Source organism: Myotis lucifugus, unplaced genomic scaffold, assembly GCF_000147115.1.
Source record: "Myotis lucifugus unplaced genomic scaffold, Myoluc2.0 scaffold_181, whole genome shotgun sequence".
Taxonomy (NCBI): domain Eukaryota; kingdom Metazoa; phylum Chordata; class Mammalia; order Chiroptera; family Vespertilionidae; genus Myotis; species Myotis lucifugus.
Genome location: NW_005871229.1, coordinates 1,979,611 through 1,997,298, shown reverse-complemented (window position 1 = coordinate 1,997,298; position 17,688 = coordinate 1,979,611). Strand labels below are relative to the sequence as shown.

The 17,688-nt window shown below is 34.3% G+C and overlaps 1 protein-coding gene across 6 annotated transcripts in view; it reads right to left on the bottom strand.

Moving 5' to 3' along the window:
* TAOK3 (TAO kinase 3) overlaps positions 1-17,688 on the bottom strand; it is a 153,757-nt gene that overhangs the window by 72,671 nt on the left and 63,398 nt on the right. For 4 of the 6 annotated variants that reach the window (XM_023760401.1, XM_014462471.2, XM_014462472.2 and 1 more), the window contains exons 2-7: positions 11,514-11,616; positions 7,657-7,865; positions 6,514-6,585; positions 5,594-5,695; positions 2,345-2,390; positions 1,359-1,455 (exon numbers count right to left, since the gene is read on the bottom strand). In XM_023760401.1, coding sequence (XP_023616169.1) covers positions 1,359-1,455; positions 2,345-2,390; positions 5,594-5,695; positions 6,514-6,585; positions 7,657-7,776 — 437 coding nt within the window. In that variant the 5' untranslated portion in view covers positions 7,777-7,865; positions 11,514-11,616. Of the gene's footprint in view, positions 1-1,358; positions 1,456-2,344; positions 2,391-5,593; positions 5,696-6,513; positions 6,586-7,656; positions 7,866-11,513; positions 11,617-17,688 lie in introns of those variants that run through there. The other 2 variants (XM_023760400.1, XM_014462473.2) reach the window with 2 other exon arrangements.

Below are 17,688 nucleotides of genomic sequence, written 5' to 3'. Positions count from 1 at the left end.
TAATGTCAAATCCATAGAAATTATGGTTCAATTTATTTAATCAATATTTATTATACATAGTTAGTCTTTATAAATTCACAGCAGGAATTTTGGTTCTGCTTTTTTGGTACCAGTATCTTGTGATGGCTAGTCTTATGTGATTAAAACAGAAAAGCGGAACCTATGACCTAATAGTTTCATTTCTTCCTAGCAAATGTCAGTGTTTTCTTTTGTTTTTGAGCCACCTCAGTTACTTTATACATAACTCACAGTCCACTACTTCTGCACTATTCATTTAAGTAACTGTACTAGAAGTTCTTTACTGAGAAAGAAAAATTGGAACTGGAGAGCATTATGCTAAGTGAAACAAGCCAGTCAATGAAGGAAAAATACCACATGATCTCACTCTTTCATGGATAATTAAGACCATTACAAACTTTTGAACAATAATAAATACAGTGGCAGAGCTGCCTCAAACTGATTGTCGGACTGCAGTGGGAAGGCCAGGGAGGGTTGGGGGACAGGAGGGAGGGGAGTAAGAGATCAACCGAAGGACTTGTATGCATCCATATAACCATAACTAATGGACATAAGACACTGGGGGGTAAGGGAAGGGCAGGGGCTTGTCAAGGGTGGGGGGGGAAAAAGGATACTTATGTAATACCCTTTGTAATACTTTTAGCGAAAAATAAAAAAAAATACTTTCAACAATAAAAAAAAAAAAAGAAAAATATTAGAAACAACATCTTTGTTTAGGAGAAGTTAGTGGTGGGAAATAGAGTGGGGTTGTAGTAGAAAAAAATATAAGGTAGGGGAAAGCCTTGGATTAGGAGCTAGGAAATTTGAGTTTTACTCTTTATTATATAAATGCTGTGAAACCATGGGCAAGTTATTTAAATCTTTATGAGTCTCAGTTTCTTCATCTGCCAAAATAAAGACAATAAAATACTATTCTAAATATCTATATGAATCACAGAAACAGAAAACATTTTAAAGTGATAAAACAGCATGTATTTATATAAGATAGATTTGTTATTTGCAACTGGAAGGGGAGAAGAAACTGAGCTAGGAAATAAATATATGCAAGAAAGACTCATTTATTTTTTTCTCTTTTTGACATAGTATCAAAAGGTTGCTGAGCTCTTCTTCCCTGCAACACCCTGCCTGGAGAATAGTTACCTATAGAACATGGATACATGGGAGAGATCAAGAGATAGGAACTAAATTCTGGCAACTTTACTCTTTACATCCAGAAGCAGCGGCAGTCTATTTGCTACCCATAAATCCTTAGGCACCCTAAAAATTGGAGCATGCACTAATTTTCAAGGTTCGTTGAATCCTATAGCTGAAATGAAAATGTAACTAGTCTCTAATCTTACCTATGAATCAATGCATGAGAATGCAGGTAGGCTAGCCCCTGCAAGGCACCATGAGTAATGGCAGCGATCTCCACTTCCTGAAGTGGTTTCTTGTGAACTGAGGAAGGAAAAACATTCAGGAGTAGATGATCAGTTTCATGCCTCTTTTTATCTTATACAACTATACCAAACTGAATTATAGACTTTCTCAAATGACAAATTGGGCACACATTCATCTAAACACACAAGATATATATTTTCTATAGAACAGCAATAAACAATTAGATAATAGAAAACTGAAGTATAAAAACAAACAAACCTGTTCACACAAAATAAAACAAAGCCTGATATCTGTGGTAATGAATTATTCATTTATTTGTCAGTTGCAAGTCAGTTGGCCAGGCCCAAATTTACTAGTTTCTTCTCACATTATAACCCTAGAGTGTTTTAGGTTGCATTATTCTCCTCTTCCCCGAAGCCATCTATCTCACTCCTCTAACTATAGGTTTTCAATATTTGTGAAAGCAGCTAATAAGCAATTTCTATTCAGAGATTAAGGATGATATTAGAAAGTTTTTTAATGTAAATTTTTAACAGTCTCTGGTTATAACAGCATCTGCGGAGAACTGGGTCAGTCAAGGTATTTGCAAGGGTTAAATATTAATATTTAATATAATTCCATCTACCTCTCTTTCATACATAAATATAAATTTAATGTTTTTGGCTGCATATACTTCATCTCATTAGTAAACATTTTAGTAGTACCTTCCCAGGATGAACTATGAACTAAAAACACACACACACACACAAAAAAAAAAACAGCAGGAGGACTGCTAATCATTACTCAGACAGTTTTGGTGGCACTACAAAGTTTGCATAGCTTATGCACACAATCCTTAAGTCTAAGTCAACATCCATGTGGTTTGCCCAAATTGGACTTTAATTTAAGAGCAGATAACATCCTGGTCAAGGTAAAACAGAAAGGAGGGGACTGTTCTGATTCTTACCTTCTAACAAATCAGAGGCTGAGCCTAAGCAATACTCCATCACCAACTGTAAGAGATTAAAACAATAACCAGAACAATGAACAAGAAACGGCTAAAACCAACCGACCAACCCAGGACCTAAGAATACTGGAAGAATAAATATCCTGGCCTATTTGACCCTGGATTCAATTTTGGTCAACTGGCACTAGTTGGTTTTTATCATTTTTATCATTTGTTATTGTTATCTCCTACTTGGAAATGGAATTAGTCTAAAACTCTAAGGGGACTGGGTATGGAAATACTGACTCCAAACTCCAACTTACCTATTTTCTACTACAACATCTTGTTTCAAAAAGGGACTTAAGGTGGCTTGGGTTATACTCCAAATTAAATTTTATAACTTGGAAACTGGCAACCAAATACATGAGCCAGTAAAACCGATACCAGGAAATAGAAGTTAAATAAAATAAGCCAATAATAAGTAATAAATTCCTTATTTTCACATTTAAAAAGTGTTAAACAGCTCTGGCCAATAGCTCAGTTCGTTAGAGCATCATCCAGATTTGATCCTCTGTCAGGGCACATACAAGAATCAACCAATGAACATATAAATAAGCGGGACAACAAGTCATTGTTATGATCTCTCTTTCTTTCTCTTTCTCGATCTCCCCTCCTAAAATCAATCAATAATTTTATTTAAAAGTGTTAAGCAAGAAAATATTAAGTATTTGCATCTATGGCACAAGATCATTTACTTCCGCCTTCACTTAAAAAGAGAAAAAGGAAATATTATTTAGAACTCAATCTAAAGATGTAGCCTGTATCATTGCATTAGCTCAAATTCCCAAGATATGAGATATTTAAAGTTATATCTTAAAATAATTTGAAAATAATATTAAAATATTATTGATATTGCAATCTTGGGAGGTCTTTTACAAGCAAAAATTAGAAAACTTTCTTTATTTCCATCTTCGATATTTCAGGTGTCCCAGACTACTGATTTGTAGCCAAGGTCAGAACTGTGAATGCTCAGTGACCAGTCTCCACATACACATACAAGCACACATACTCCTACAAATTGTTTTGTTATTCTAAAAAATGCCATATGCTCATTATAAAATACTAGTTTCCTTAATTACCTAGACATAACCAATATTAATATATTGGTTCCTTTCATTCAAAAATTAGTATAAAACATATATCTATAGTTCATGCACCTTGTGTTATCAAAATAACTTAGGAGAACATTTTATATATATAAAATGTTATAATTCTATATTATATGTAATACTTGAGGCCCAATGCACAAAATTCATGCAAGGGGCTCAGCCGCTGCTGCCACAGCTTCGTCTGGAAGGTTGTCGGGAAGAATGTCTGGTCTAATTAGCATATTATGCTTTTATTATTATAGATTATATATTCAATCTATCTCATTTTTCTAAATAATTCCAATAGCAATGCAATGCAAGGTACATAATACATATAGTGATATATGTCATATACAATATACTCTATAATAATCAAGTTATATATCTATATACTTAAATCATTAAATTATGCATAATATTAAATATATGAATATATAAATTATTGTATTGCTAGAATAATTTAGAACAATATAAGGAACTTAAAAGTTTAAAGTTTAGAAATGTTATTATAGTTTTCAGCTTAACATTAAAAGTAAGCAGATTATAAACATTAATTTCATTTCTTATTGTGAAATGAGAATCCACATAAGTGATTATTATAACGAAGGGTAGCCTTTTATATGCACTATTTTTTCAGCTATATCAAGGTATAATTGACAAATAAATTATTTTTTCTTTAATGAATTTTAATGGAAACATTTCTCAATTGTACCCATACTTTTCTTTTTTTAAAAATATATTTTATTGATTTTTTACAGAGAGGAAGGGAGAGGGATAGAGAGTCAGAAACATTGATGGGAGAGAAACACTGATCAGCCGCTCCCCCCCCCCCCCCCCGCCACTGGGGATGTGCCCACAACCAAGGTACATGCCCTTGACTGGAATCGAACCTGGGACCTTTCAGTCCGCAGGCCGATGCTCTATCCACTGAGCCAAACCAGTTAGGGCTGTACCCATACTTTTCTAATTTCTTTCTCCTTCTTCTTTTAAGCAGGAGAAAAAAAACAATTTAATACACAAGCACAGGAGAATCATATGATGCTCAGATCATAAAATGAGGCTCCATACTTTAGCTTTCCCAAATTCTTCCTTATGGTCAAATTAGTCTGTGGCTGTTTGTAGGTATGTCTCCAGCAAGCAGCTCAGTTCCTAAAGCTTCTCCTAATTAACCCATCAAATCTGTTGGAGACAGAGACCCGGTGACCAAACTTATTAGCACTCTGTGTAATCTAAGAGTAAATAGGCTTCAACTAAGAGCTCAGAGGATTTTTCTGAAGACCTGAACTCATGAGATTGAACACTTGATACTGTAACATTCATCCTTCCTGCTCAAAATCCCTTTCTTGACTCCTTCAAGACAGTTGAGATTGCCAGAGAACTGATTTCCAGATCATGAGAGATGCCTCTGATTAATTTCTCCTCAGATCGGAAACAATGGCTCTAGATATCTTAAGAGTTACTTGATCAGAAATGTTTAAGTATACTGTTTGACAGTCTATCTGGGAACAAAAATTCAATTCCCTAAGTGGAGATCATGTACAGGAAAGGACATAGTGCTGGTAAGTACTCAATAAATGATAGTTAAATTAGACTTTAAGTTGGAATGTGCAATCTGAATTAAGTACAAAGTATAACATTTTATGTACTGAACAGTGCCCAACAGAAACACAATCATGTAAAAATACACTAAGAAGACAGAGTGGAACAAAAGATTGTTTCATTTTAATTATTGCTTGGCCCTGTTTGATAAAACTTAGGCATTACAATACCAAGCACAATTCTGAACTATGTAGGAATTGGAGTGGGGAATGAAAAATGTCAAAGATAAAAATTTTAGAATGAGAATAGAAGGCCCTGCTCTTTGCTTTCATAAATAAGTCATTATAAAATCATGTTAACTTTCACCATTTCTTCAATGAGCGTTTATAGAATGCAATTTCCCATAGGCTAGATACCATTCTTACAGAATATATAGCATATGGCATATTCTAAGGCATTAACAAATGTGAAAGACCAATAACAAAAGTCAAGTGGGACTGATAATTTTATAGATCAAAGAGATAAGAGAAAAAATAGAAAAAATTAATAGAAAAAAATAAATAATAGAGGTCTTTTGACTTACCCAAGCAGTGTGCTCTTTCAAGTAACAACCTTTGTACTCAATGGTATTAGGGTGCTTCAACTGTCGTAAAAATTTGACTTCCTTAAGAATATCTTGCCATTTCTATTGAAGAAAAAAAAATTATCATTCTAAAGCTTAAAATAGTATTTTATTATCAAGTACACATACATCATTTCTTTTTATTTTTTAAAGGGACAAAGTAAATCTTTAATAAATGAAGAAGCCATTTAATCTTATGTTACTTCTTTAAGTTTGAATACATGTAAATGTAAATCTAACACCAAATACATATTTAAATCCATTGTACTAACCCCGTGATTGGCAAACTGCAGCTCGCGAGCCACATGCGGCTCTTTGGCCCCTTGAGTGTGGCTCTTCCTAAGCCTTAGGAGTACACTAATTAAGTTAAAAACAATGTACCTACCTATATAGTTTAAGTTAAAAAAATTTGGCTCTCAAAAGAAATTTCAATCGTTGTACTGTTGATATTTGGCTCTGTTGACTAATGAGTTTGCCGACCACTGTACTAACCCATCTATTCCACAAAACAGCTGACTGCGTTAGAATATTAGGAATGTTTAGTGTATGCTCCAGAAGGAAGGAAAAAAAAGAATTGTGATAAAAAATGTTTAAAGATGCTTGGCTCCAGTGGCTCAGTGGTTGAGCATTGACCTATGAACCAGGAGGTCACAGTTCAATTCCCAGTCAAGGCACATGCCTGGATTGTGCCCTCAATCCCCAATAGGGGGCATGCAGGAGGCAGCCGATCAATGATTCTCATCATTGATGTTTCTCTCTCCCTTCCTCTCTGAAATCAATAAAAATATATATTTTAAAAATATTTAAAGAACTTGTTTCTTCTATCAATTTCATATTAACTTACTTATGTCAGTTTAGGTATTCAACTGTCTTTAACTTACCTCATGTGTCTGCTTCCCACTATAAGACATTTTCTTAACTGCCACCACTTCATTGGTGTGAGCATTTGTGGCCTGTGTTAAGACAGTGAAGAAAGTAAAACAAGAAGAATGAATGATGGTTCTTAAATATTTGACTAGAGAATTTAAATAACATTTTCACACTTCATTATCACAATTTAAAGATAGTCCAACTTTTGATAGGTTTAGGTAGACATTTCCATCCCACTTTAAAGAACAGTTTATCTTAACCCCTCTCTGTATACATGCAAAGATTACACTATAAAAAATTAGGGTTTAATAAAATATATTCATTCAAACAGAAACAAGTCATATTTCTAAAACATCCACACTGGCTTCATCATATAGAACCTCCATCAATAGAGAACCAGTTAAATAAATATGGTACAGTTATATAATGAAATAACCATTAAAAGGTGGGAGGAATATACATGAATCAAAAACTCTCACACAATTATTTAATTACAATTGTGATAAATGCAACAAAGTACAGTGGGGCCTTGACTTACAAGTTTAATTCGTTCCGAAACCGAGCTCGTTAAGGAGCTCGTTAACTCAAATTACTCTGTCAACTCAATGCAAAAAATCGGGTGAGAGACAGCTGGTATCTCAAAAAACTCGTTAGTCAGGACACTCATAAGTCAAGGCCCCACTGTACAAGCACAGGATGTTACGAGATCATTTAAAAAGTCTTAATTTAGTGCTGGAGGGTTGGACAGGAAAGGCTATCTTGTGGATGTAACACTTAATCTGAAATCTGTAGGACAAACAAGAGTTAAAGAGGGACAGGGATGCAATGTGCAGCATTTTCTAAGTAGGAGCATATATAAAGGTCCTAAGGCAGGAAAAAGTGTGGCATACAGTGGAAATGCATAGGGCTCAACTTCAAGCTTATAACTTTTTAATATTACCTTGACAGCAGTCAGTTGATATAGATACCATTAACTTGAATAATGCCTAGATTTCTGGACTGGTTTTTCTGCAATGACTATTGGCCTCTACTGGAAATATCACTTAATTTGTAGAATAGACATTAAAGCCAAGTGTATTTTTCAAGTAATAGAATGTGTAGAAGTCAAACTTTCTTAATCTGATATATCTAAATGATTCTTTTCCATTACTTACAAAATAAACTGCTCCAAAACTTCCATGTCCAATCTCATGCAAACCAATAAAAAGTTCTTCAGGATCATCTTTGTAGAACAGATCAGCAATCTCTGGGTCCTTTGGCACCCCTTTAGGCATGATGACCAGTACTTGCAAACGTTTTGCTTTTGATATCCCAATCAGCTTTATCTCTCATTGACAATATTTTGGGGGTAAATTTTTAGTACCTGTAGAAAAATTAAGTTTGACATTACCTTATTTCTAACACATTTTGTTTGGTGGCAATACAAATTGATATTAAAAAGCATTGTGGTCTTATAACTACATAATAAAGACTAGTAACTCAAAAGAAAAATGGGCAAAAGATTTGAATAGACATTTCTCCAAAGATATGCAAGTGGCCATTAACACATGAAAAAAACATTCCACATCACTAGTCATTAGAAAAGTAAAATTAAAACAAGAGATATTTTTTCATACCCACTAGGATGGGCATTATAAAAAAGTCAGATAATAAGAATTGGTAAGGATGTGGAAAAATTGGAACTCTCTTAACACTGCTGGTGGGAATGTAAAATAGTGCAGCCATTTTGGGAAACAGATAGGCAGTTCATCAAAAACTTAAACACAGAGTTGCCATTTGATCCAGAAATCCTACTCCTAGGTATATAGCCAAGAGAAATGAAAACAGATGTCCACACAAAAATTTGTGCATAGATATTTATAGCAACATTATTCATTATAGCCAGAAGATGGAAACAACCCAAATGCCCATTTGGTGAATGAGTAAAAAAATGTGGTCTATCCATACAGTGGAGTATTATTCAGCCATAAAAACAAATGATGGGGAATGTCAAGGGGAGAGAAGAAAAAAAAGAGGAGACATATATAATACTCTTTGTAATACTTTAAGCAATAAAACAATTTAAAAAAATGATGTACTGATACATGCTCCAACATGGATAAACCCAATAAACATGCTAAGTGAAAAAAGCCATATATTGTATGATTTCATTTATAAAATACTTCTAGAATAAGTAAATCTACAGAGACAAAGTAGGCAACTGGTTGCCTACGACTGGGGGAAAGGTGGGTTTGTGGGGATAACTTTAAAGGGTGGTGAAAATGTCCTAAAATTAACTGTGGTAATGGTAGTACAACTATTAATGTACTAAAACCCATTGATTTATATACTTTAAATGAGTAAATTATATAATATAAAAATTATATCTCAATAAATCTGTTTTTAAAAAAGCATTTTGGTCTAATTAATACTTTAATAATAACAGCTAACATTAATTAGGCCTTATTATGTGTCAGGCAACACTAAATACAATATATATTATCTCCGTTAAACCCCACAACAAATCATAATGTAAGACTTTATTATTTTGATATTATGGAACAAACTAAGACTAAGGTGAAACCACTTCCCCATGGTCAGGAAGCAAGTATTTAGTCTATACTATGACATAGTGATCTATGTATTTCCAGCAAATGGTGATCCATAGTACTCAGCTTTATTCAAAAAATATTCAAAAGTTTAAAATACATTTTAGTTCTCATAAATTTAGTTCATAGATCTTTCTGTTTTTCCTAAAGGAAATCTTATGTTTTGTTCCCCTTTGTGAACTTGGATTAGGCAAAGAAAAGCATTATCCATAAAAGAAAAAAATTGATAAATTAGACTTCATCAAGATTAAAAAACTTGACAAAATGAACAACCCAATTTTTTAAATGGGAAAAAATTGGAATAGACATTTCACTAAAAAAGTTATATGGATGGCAAATAAACAAAAGAAAATATGCTTAATACTATTCATCAGGAAGACACAAATTAAAACCCCAATGAAATACTGTACACACCTAGTAGAATGGCTACCGTTAAAAAGACTAAGCATACCATGTATTGGCAAGATTGTAAAGTAACTGGGTCTCTCATTCATTGCTGGCGGAAATGTAAAAATGGAATGAACACTTTGGAAAACAGTTTGGCAATTTCTTAAATAGTTAAACATACATCTACCATCTGATGTAGCCATTCCATTCCTATGTATTTAGCCAAGAAAAATGAAAACATATGTCCAAACAAAGCACTGTACACAAATGTTCATGGCAGCTTTATTTTTAATAGCCAAAACTGGAAACAACCCAAATGTCCATCAACAGATGAATGGATAAACAATCTGTGGTAAATGCAGACAATGGAATGTAACTTAGCAATAAAATGAACTATATTGACACATGCTACAACATGGATGAATCTCAAAATAATTATGCTAAATGAAAGAAGCCAGATAAAAAAGAAAGAATACATACTTTATGGCTTCATTCATATAAAATTCTAGAAAACACAAATTAACCTAACATGACAGAAAGCACATCAGTGGTTGCCTAGGGATAAGGATGGGTGAGAAGAGAAGAGAGAGAGAGAATGAGTAAAATGGGGCATAAGAAAGCTTTGGGGAATGATGGACATGTATATTCAATATGATGATGGCTTCATATATATATTTATTTATTAGTATATAAATGTAGAAATAGATATGAATAAATGGGAAATAAGCAATCAATAAATATAATTGAGAAAGATATTAATGAATTACTAATAAATCTATTGGTGAATTCTTAAATGCATTGATAAATGTATTACTAAATATGATATATTTATAATTATTATATTTACATGTAAGTGTGTTTAACATATTACTAGTATGCTCTTGAAATATATTAAATTATTGTATGTAAAAAATCAATAAGGTTGTTTTAAAAAGAAAGATACAATTTAAAAAATGAAAGGCAAATAGAATGGGAGTGGTTCTTACAAAGTATTTGCCAGTAATTTTTGATATCAAGGAGGTAAACACATACATATACATACACCCACTCACACACTCAAAGGACATAAACATTAAATTTAAAAAAGAAATAGCAGGAGCCATTAATGAAATGAAACCTATATAATTTCACTAGTAATTAAAGAAGTAAAAACTAAAATAAAAAGACATCTCATTTCACCCACCAAATTAGCGAAGTAATAGAAAATATACATTTTTTTTTGTATGGGCATAAGGACACATAACTGAAAGAATAGAATGAGTACAGTGTTTGACCCAGTAATATACTAATGGGAATTTACATGAGGCCATTTCTTTACTGTTTGTTTTGTTTTAGTAAAAGGCAGGGTATAAGTAGAGCATAGGAGAGATGCCACAGTGAAGATGGGAAATATGGCTTCTTTAACCTGTAAGTTTAGATTTCTTTGAAGGCTTATGTTTTATTTGAAGTTGGGATTTCAGGTAATTTTTAAATTTCCTCTTTTTACTTATGTGTATTACTACAACAAAAATTTTATTTCCAGAAAATAATTTGATAATAGAAATCAACTTGAGCTCATTTCTTTTAACCAAATAATTCTCTATTGTAAGCTATAAATGAGAATAATAAAAATGTATAAGGAAATAACTTGAAACTAAAAAACTTTATAAAAGAACATTTTATCCCAATTTTATTAATATTTTCCCTTTTAATATATTTTTCTTAGAAATATACTAAAAATTAATTATAGAAAAAACAGAAAAGCCTGAATGGTGTGGCTCAGTGGTTGAGTGTTGACCTATGAACTATGATGTAACGGTTAGATTCCCAGTCAGGGCACAAGCCTGGGTTGCAGGCTCAATGCCCAGCAGGGGGCCTGCAGAAGGCAGCTGGTCAATGATTCTCTCTCATCATTGATGTTTCTATCTCTCTCTTCTTCTCTCTTCCTCTCTGAAATCAATAAAAATATATTTTTTTTAAAAAGAAAAAAACCAGAATGTACCATTTATTTCCATTTTATAGGAGAAAGCTAAGTTATGGATCTATATGGACAATACCTTTTTGTGTATGGCACAAAATACACTGTATTGCTCAAATTCATTTTAGCAGCAACCTTTTCTTCCCCTTTTGTAACTTCAGTCTTTTGTATTTATGATGCACCTATAGAAAGAGAAGAAGAAAATACATAATTGCAGGGTCAAATTAAAGGAGTAATAATCAATAACACGGTCATTTATAATATTTATAAATGTAACATTACAAAGTTAAAATTTTATCTTTAGCTGTTTTGGATGACAAATGTAAAAGGTAAAAATTTCACAACAGAGTCACAGGCTACTCTTTCACAAGCAATACCAGGAAAACAAATGTGTCACTAGATTTCAGAATCTATATTGAGGCTTCCACTGGTTTGTTTGAGTCCAGGGAAACTCAATAGAGGCTACCCGTAGACAGGACTAATCTGACAGCACACAGTGATGCTACTGATTGTCTGTCAATAAGGCGTATATTCTGAATTGCTTTTCCAATAGGCATGATGATTTACATTGACTCATCTATCTTCCCTTTTCTAGGCTCTCCTATAACCAATCTCCTGCATTTTGGGAGTAATGATTATTCTTTATTATCTATTAAAAAAGTACATGCCCAATGTAGAAAATCTGGGAAATATATAATACTATGAAAAAAAATCCATAATTCTACCCTGGACAAACTCCATTAACAATCTGGCATACATTTCTCCAAGCACATATTTATATTTTCATGCTCATATTTATTTTGTTACACAGCTGAGATCACATTTATAGATATAATTTCATAGATTACCTCTCTCTTTTGTTTTTTAATCCTCACCCGAGGATATTTTTCCATTGATTTTTAGAGAGAGTGGAAGAAAGAGGGAAAGACAGAGAGAAATATTGATGTGAGAGAAAAACACATCAATTGGTTGCCTCCTGCTCGCGCCCAACGAGGGCCCGGGCCAGGGCGGAACTTGCAACTGAGGTACGTGCCCTTGACCAGAATAGAGCCTGGGACCCTTCAGTCTGCAGGCTGACACTCTATCCAAGGAGCCAAATCAGCTAGGGCTAGACTATCTCTTTTATCTAACTATATTATAAGCATTTTGCCATATCATCAAACACTATTCACAAAGATCATTTAATGACTACTCAATGTATATCTGATGGAAGAGTCACAATTCACTCATAACCATCTCTCCACAATATGAAGCCAAGGCCACAGTCTACCCTTTGTTGAACTATTAAAAATTATTTTGTTTTGAAGATCTTTGTGCATATTACCTATCTATGTTTTAGGGCTTTCTTTGGAATGGATTTCTAGAAGGACAGTTGTTGTGTCAAAGAATATAACAATGTAAAACTAATGTTATTGAAGTAATTTTTAGACACTTGAGTAGTGGCTAAGGGGTTGAGGGGCCTGGAGGACTCTGGAGGCAGGCGCGAAGAGCAGCTGGGCCCGCCTGGGGGTGGGTCCGGCATTGCCACGAGCCTGCTGCCCCAGAGGGGCTGAGGGGACTGGGCACTGCCATCTTATGGATGTGGGTGCCGCCATCTTTGAGGGCGGGGCAGTAATTAGCATGTTCCCTCCTTATTGGCTGTGTGTGCCGCCATCTTTGAGGGCAGGACAGTCAATTAGCATATTTCCTCCTTATTGGCTGTGGGCGCCACCATCTTTGCGATAGCATGGGAGTCAATTAGCATATTCCCTCTTTATTAGATAGGATGCTATTATAATCACTTGTGTACAAGTTTTTTTGTGAACATACATTTTCTCTTAATTAAATACCTAGGAGTTGAACTGCTTGGCCCATGGCATCTTTATATAACAGATACTCTATAAAAATCTGCTGAAATATTTTTCCCTTTTTTCCATCACAATTTTATACTAAAAATTACCTTTCAATTTACCCTTCCCTTAAAATATGGAAAAGAACATTTTTCCTTCCAAGAGGACAGCATTTTAAGAATTAACTGAAGATGAAATAATATGCATGAAATTATTTTTTCCCCTCTTCCTTGACCACCTGGAAACTCAGTCCCCTCAACCCCCTATTGTATTTATAGTGAGAAATTAGAACTCTGCCAAGAATGTAGTATTTCAAGTCTTAGGCCCTTAGGCCAACTGAACAATCCAGCTAGCTTATAGTAGAAGATTTCATCAGAGATGTGCAACTGAAATAATCTTCATTCTTTATTCTAAGAAAGGGAAATCATCCAACAATAATAATCAAGTAAATTATTTTTCACAGTCATTATGACTTCATATAAGAAAGACCATTTGATGGGGAGTATAAATGTAGATATTTTAAATAATTTCCCTTTGCCCAGCATTTTTCAAGAAAAAGGATTCACAAAAGATCTTAGTTGCCTTAAAATGTTGTAATCACACTTCAACAATAAATCTGGAGCCAACTAGTTTGAAAAATCCACAATATTTTGGCATTAGGGAAGAAGAATCATAATGTTTCATCTGTGAAAGAATTTTAAAGATTAGACATTTCAACTTTTGTATTAAACTAAATAGCAAAAAAGTTAAGTATCAAATCACAGCTATGTAGTAGTGTTACCCCACATTAAAATCCAGGTCTTCTGATTTCTCACCCCAGGAAACTTTATTCTGAAAACTTTGTTGCCTAAATCAGACTTCAGAACAGCAGTTTTCCTATTTTTGCCCATAATTTAGAGAGTGATCAAGAAAGATCTGACTTAATATAAAATTGGACTTCCATGTCATCATTTCTCTGAAGGGACTCATAACACTTGAATATATAGTGGTGGATTCAGTTCTTATGAGGACGAAAGAGTAAGCAAATTTGGGGATCTCTTTAAGAAAAATTTTTTAGCAAATTCCCACACAAAATAGGTATAAGGCTGAACGGGTGGCTCAATTGATTGGAGCAGTATCCCGTACACCAAAAGTTCACCATTCAATTCCCAGTCAGGGCACATAACCAGGTTGCAGGTTTGATCTCCAATTGGGGAACTTGTGGGAGGAAACCAATCAATGTTTCCCTCTCACATCCATGTTTTTTCTCTCTCTCTCTCTCTACCTCTCTCTCAAAACCAATAAACACATATTTAAAAACAAAATAGGTATAGGGCCTCAGAAGGGGCTGGTGTAAATGAGGGAGTCTCAAACTTAAGCTTCACAGTAAATTAGCCTGTGTAAATTCCCATGATTTCATTCATTATCTTGCTCCCAGAAGGTAGTTGCAGCCAGGTAAAATCTTCATTTTACATCAGTGAAAAATGAAGTAAAAATAGGTGATATGACTTTTTCAAAGTCAAGACTAGGCTAGGAGCTTCTCTCCTCTATCTATAATACAACCTCCCTAAAAGACTTGAAGAGGCTGTATCTATAGAAAGAAACAGAACTGTTTGGGTTAGTTGTTGTTACTGCCTGCCACTAATATTTAAGTGATATCTGAGATAAGAAACTCTGTTTATGGTACTTTCTCTTTGAAAATGAAAACAGATGATAGTTGCTTTTTATGCCACTAATTATATATGCCCATTGTGATCATCTATCACTCCATTTGAGAACTGGAAAGGGACCTTAATGATCAACTAATTTCTACTTAGCAAATAATGCAAAAGAGGTTGGGGGTTACTGATTATCATAATAATTGTAACCTTTAGACTACTCCTGGGTCAACTGACATTAAATAAAAACATTATGCACACATCATAGAAAAAGAATTAGAAGAATACAGACCGTAATGTTAATAATGATTATTTTGGGATATTGAGAATATAGGCATTTTGTTTTCTTTTTATTTTCAGCATTTTCTCCCCTGACCATTTATGACTTTATAATGAAAAAAGATATCATGTTTTTAAAAGACTGAATTGAAATAGAAGGCAACTAGAGCAGGGAGGTCAGATTAGGGCTACCCAACAAGGATGACAGTCTTATTCCAGAATGAAGGCCGAAGGCAGATATCATGCCATGGCTTCAAGAATCTGGATGCAAGAATAACATGGTAATAATGTGACATAGTCAGCAAGTGGCTGTAAGCCTGGAAAAGGCATGGGAATCAAAGTTAGCTCTGAGGCTCTAAGAACAAGCAACAGTGAAGACAATTACTCTATGAAAAAGAATAGGAAATTCAGTCAAAGGAATAAGTTTAATGGAAAAAACATGGTGAGTGTTTTCTAGCCAAATAGACTTTTAAGTGCTAGATGGGCATCCAGGTAGAGATGTATAGCAAGTAGAATGAAATGAAGGCCAGGTAAAGCTCTGCTTGGCCTTCACTATGAACTGGAACTCAGGGAAAATAACATAGCTAGAAATTCAGATCTAGAATTATTTGTTTAAGGTAGATAAGAAACTCAAGAAGGAACCATGGTAACTCAGGCCAAGAATGCAGTGAGAAGAGAAAGCTAAGAAGAAAATCTTTCGAAAATATTCCAAAGTTGAATTATTAGTGTTGGTAAGTAAGTGTAAAATATAATATTTTATTTCTATAATTAAGCATTCACTCCATTTTATATATAATCAAAAGGTTAAAATGACTTCCCCAAGTTTAACAAATTGAGATGAATAGTCAAATACTACTATCAGAAATAAAATTTAGATTTTTATAGGACTCTGCCTTTCGTTTCATGTCAATTATTAAACAAAAAAATCCCTTGTCTTTCTGTCTATGGAAATATATATATATTTTAAAAAATATGTGCAGCCCTGCTGGATGGCTCAGTGGGTGAGCATCCACCCATGAACCAGGAGATCACGGTTTGATTCCCGGTCAGGGCACATGCCTGGGTTTCAGCCTTGATCCCCAGTGGGGGACCTGTAGGACAAAGCTGATCAATGATTCTCCTTCATCACTGATGTTTCTATCTCTCTCTCCCTCTTCCTTCCTATCTCTGAAAATAAATAAAAACATTTTTTAAAATGTCCATCAGTAATAAAATGAACCAGCTGACTTTTTTCCTGGTCTTAGGGCTACTCAAGACTTTTTCTAAGTTCCATTTCAACCCTAAAAGTCTATGATCCTGGCATGTTGCTTGATTTGAAAATCTTTTATTCAGATTCACACACACAAAAATGCCCTGAGTTCAAGGTATGTAAAATTCTCAGCAATCAATTTCACTTTAATTGTCCAAAGTCAAATAAAAGAAAAACCCAAGATATTAACACCTTTAGCTTCTGCAAATTTTACCTCCCACTGATCACCAAATATGTGAAGGCACTGTAAGAGCTCTGTATTTATAACTTTTGACTCCCTGCTATAGGATTACAGTGCCAGGCTCTGGAGAAAATAGAACATGCAGAAATAAGAGCTTTGAAAATAAACCTTCTTACAGCTAATGAAGGATTACCTGACATGCAATTTTTCTAAAATGTCACAGCTATTAGCAAGTTCTTTTGTTGTTGTTTGTTTGGGACCATTCTACCTTGTCTCCACTTTGTTGCTCTGAAAATAACATTTTTTTCTTAAGCACAGTCAGATGTAGGAACCCCCAAACTTCAAAATTAAGTTGTATATACTTACATTTAAATTTACTTTTTTAGAAAAAGGTCTTCTTGGCCTACACTATGAACTGAATTTAGATTTTGAAACTCTAACACCCAATGTAATTATATTTTGAGATAGGGGAGGTAATTAAGGTTAAGTGAGGTCATTAAGGGTTCGGCCCTAATTCTTTAGGATTGGTGGCTTTATAAGAGAAGAAAGAGAAAAGATCTCTCTCTCTCTTCCCCTCACCTCACACATGCAAGGAGGAAAGGCCTTGTGAGCACAACTCCAGAAAGCAGTCATCCTGCAAGCCAGAAAGAAGGAGCTCACCAGAAACCTAATCAGTTGGCACCTTGGTCTTGGACTTCCCAGTCTCCAAAAAGGTGAGAAAATACATTTCTGTGTTTAAACCACTTAGTCTGATATAGCAGACTGAGGAGACTAAGATAGAGCCTACTTAAATTTTTGAACAAAAATTTGGACAATTTTCAAATGATTACTAAATCAGTAGCCAAAATGTATTCTTTTTTAGGTAGCTAGAAAAACTGATCCTTTGATAATTATCCTCCTTTCAAAAATATATCTCAACTAGAGGCCCAGTGTACAAAAATTTGTGCACTCGGGGGTCCCTCAGCCTGGCCTATGCCCTCTTGCAGTCTGGGACCTCTCGGAGGATGTCCACCTGCTGGCTTAGGCCCGCTCCCTGAGGGATCGGGCCCAAGCTGGCAGTCAGACATCCCTCTGGCAGC